We start from the raw sequence: 1,722 nt of genomic DNA on the forward strand, positions 1-1,722 counted from the left end.
GTCTGTGTTAAAAGAGAGCTGCCTGTTGCGCCATTTAATTAAGCCGACTGCTGTAGCCTATATCCAGCTTAGGCTGTTTTCCCTAAATTTGTATATATACTGTTTGAATGACAGCTTGGTAAATCTGTTGGCGATCAAATATTCAATATCGCTACTCATCATAAGTACTTGGTACATTATCAGCGCAGCGGCAGCCGTTCAAACTAATATCACGTAATTTACGTCTCTTTGATGATTGGTTGATATCAGAAGGGAAGGCTAGCCTCCCTTGCAAGGTTTCTTTTCTCAACACTCCTCAGCGCTGAAAGTGAACACTCGATGGTGATTGGCTCATTTTTTTTACCAACGGAGTCACGAGAGCTTAGCTCTCCCCCGGCCTCCCCCTCCCCTTCTCTATCATTAGCGGTTGTAATTACCGTTACATCAGCAGATTCGGAACATTCGCGATAGAAAAGCGGCGCTTTCACGTTATGGTATTACAGCTGTGAAATTACAAACAACAAATACACATTCTGAGACATGAACTGAAATGAATTGTGAATTTTATTAACATTAAATGGTCCTCCTCCCATTTTCACCTCAAAATTATGGGGAAGCTGTGCCTCCTGCCTCCCCCGACGAGCCGCCACTGAGAGTAGCCTACTAACGGGACAGGATGTGATGGGCGCGGCATATGTTTAACCATTTGACGCCCGCCCGTTTCCTTAACAATGCGCACATAGGAGAAAATAAACTGGCTAAACATTTTAAGAAAATCAAGCTGAAACCATTAAAAATGATTAATAGACACTGTTATGATGATAAAACATTTTACAGTATACTGAAAATAAATACACAGTTAAGCAAAAGAGAGTGAATGTTTAGTCATAATGGTCATTACAAATTTGGCACTTGTGTAGGTCCTGTGGCACACAATGACATTCTTTTCCAGTCCTCAAATAAATGAAAAGGCAAATCCCATTAAAATGTACAGATAAATAAAATCTAATACACCTAAAACATGAATGTGAAATATATAAATGAATAAAATATACTGTGTCTAGGCCTACGTCCAGTTGTCAGCTATGTACACTGCAGTTACTTACACAAGTATGTAGACGGAAGATTACATGTGTCTTTGTACTGAAGTGCAACCGTGTATTCTACCTGGTTTGCGATTCTGTACACTTCCTCCCGGTTGCTGCAGTCGCAGGTATATGTGTACGCTCGCGCTCCGTGCGTTTCTTTAATCATACTAGCAGTCTCTTTATTACCGTCCTCATTAATATCCCACAGCACAAGGCGCGCGCCCAGGCGCGCAAACTCCAGGGCCATGAGGCGACCTATGCCACTGCCCGCCCCGGTCAGCAACACGAAATCCCCGGACACATTCTTCTTTCGAGGCGGTATAAATAACCTAACGAATGCTTCTAAGCTGTAGACCAGTGACATCAAAAGCACCTGAAGAGTCTCCAAGAGAAAGTTCATGATGATGATGAATAGATCCTAGAGACAACGGTTACGTTTAGCAAGTTTTCAACAATAGAAAATGTACGATGCCATCACAAATGAATAATTCAGGCGAACGTTATCATGTAGTCGTATTTACTCGTTGTCTATTAATGCTCAACAACTTGTCTTACCTCACTCGTTTCGATTAGCGCTCACTAATACAACGCAGGTTCATTTAGCGTTTAACCGAGTGGATGGATTATCGACCTTTGCACTGGCTGTCCAATTCGT

The 1,722-nt window shown here is 42.0% G+C and overlaps 1 protein-coding gene across 1 annotated transcript in view; it reads right to left on the bottom strand.

Annotated features, from left to right (window-relative positions):
* sdr16c5b (short chain dehydrogenase/reductase family 16C, member 5b) overlaps positions 1 to 1,722 on the bottom strand; it is an 8,661-nt gene extending 6,939 nt beyond the window's left edge. Inside the window, exons 1-2 of the mRNA XM_016499746.1 lie at positions 1,623 to 1,722; positions 1,147 to 1,485 (exon numbers count right to left, since the gene is read on the bottom strand). Coding sequence (XP_016355232.1) covers positions 1,147 to 1,467 — 321 coding nt within the window. The 5' untranslated portion in view covers positions 1,468 to 1,485; positions 1,623 to 1,722. The remainder of the gene's footprint in view (positions 1 to 1,146; positions 1,486 to 1,622) is intronic.

This window comes from Sinocyclocheilus anshuiensis, unplaced genomic scaffold, assembly GCF_001515605.1.
Source record: "Sinocyclocheilus anshuiensis isolate Anshui unplaced genomic scaffold, SAMN03320099.WGS_v1.1 scaffold126, whole genome shotgun sequence".
Taxonomy (NCBI): Eukaryota; Metazoa; Chordata; class Actinopteri; order Cypriniformes; family Cyprinidae; genus Sinocyclocheilus; species Sinocyclocheilus anshuiensis.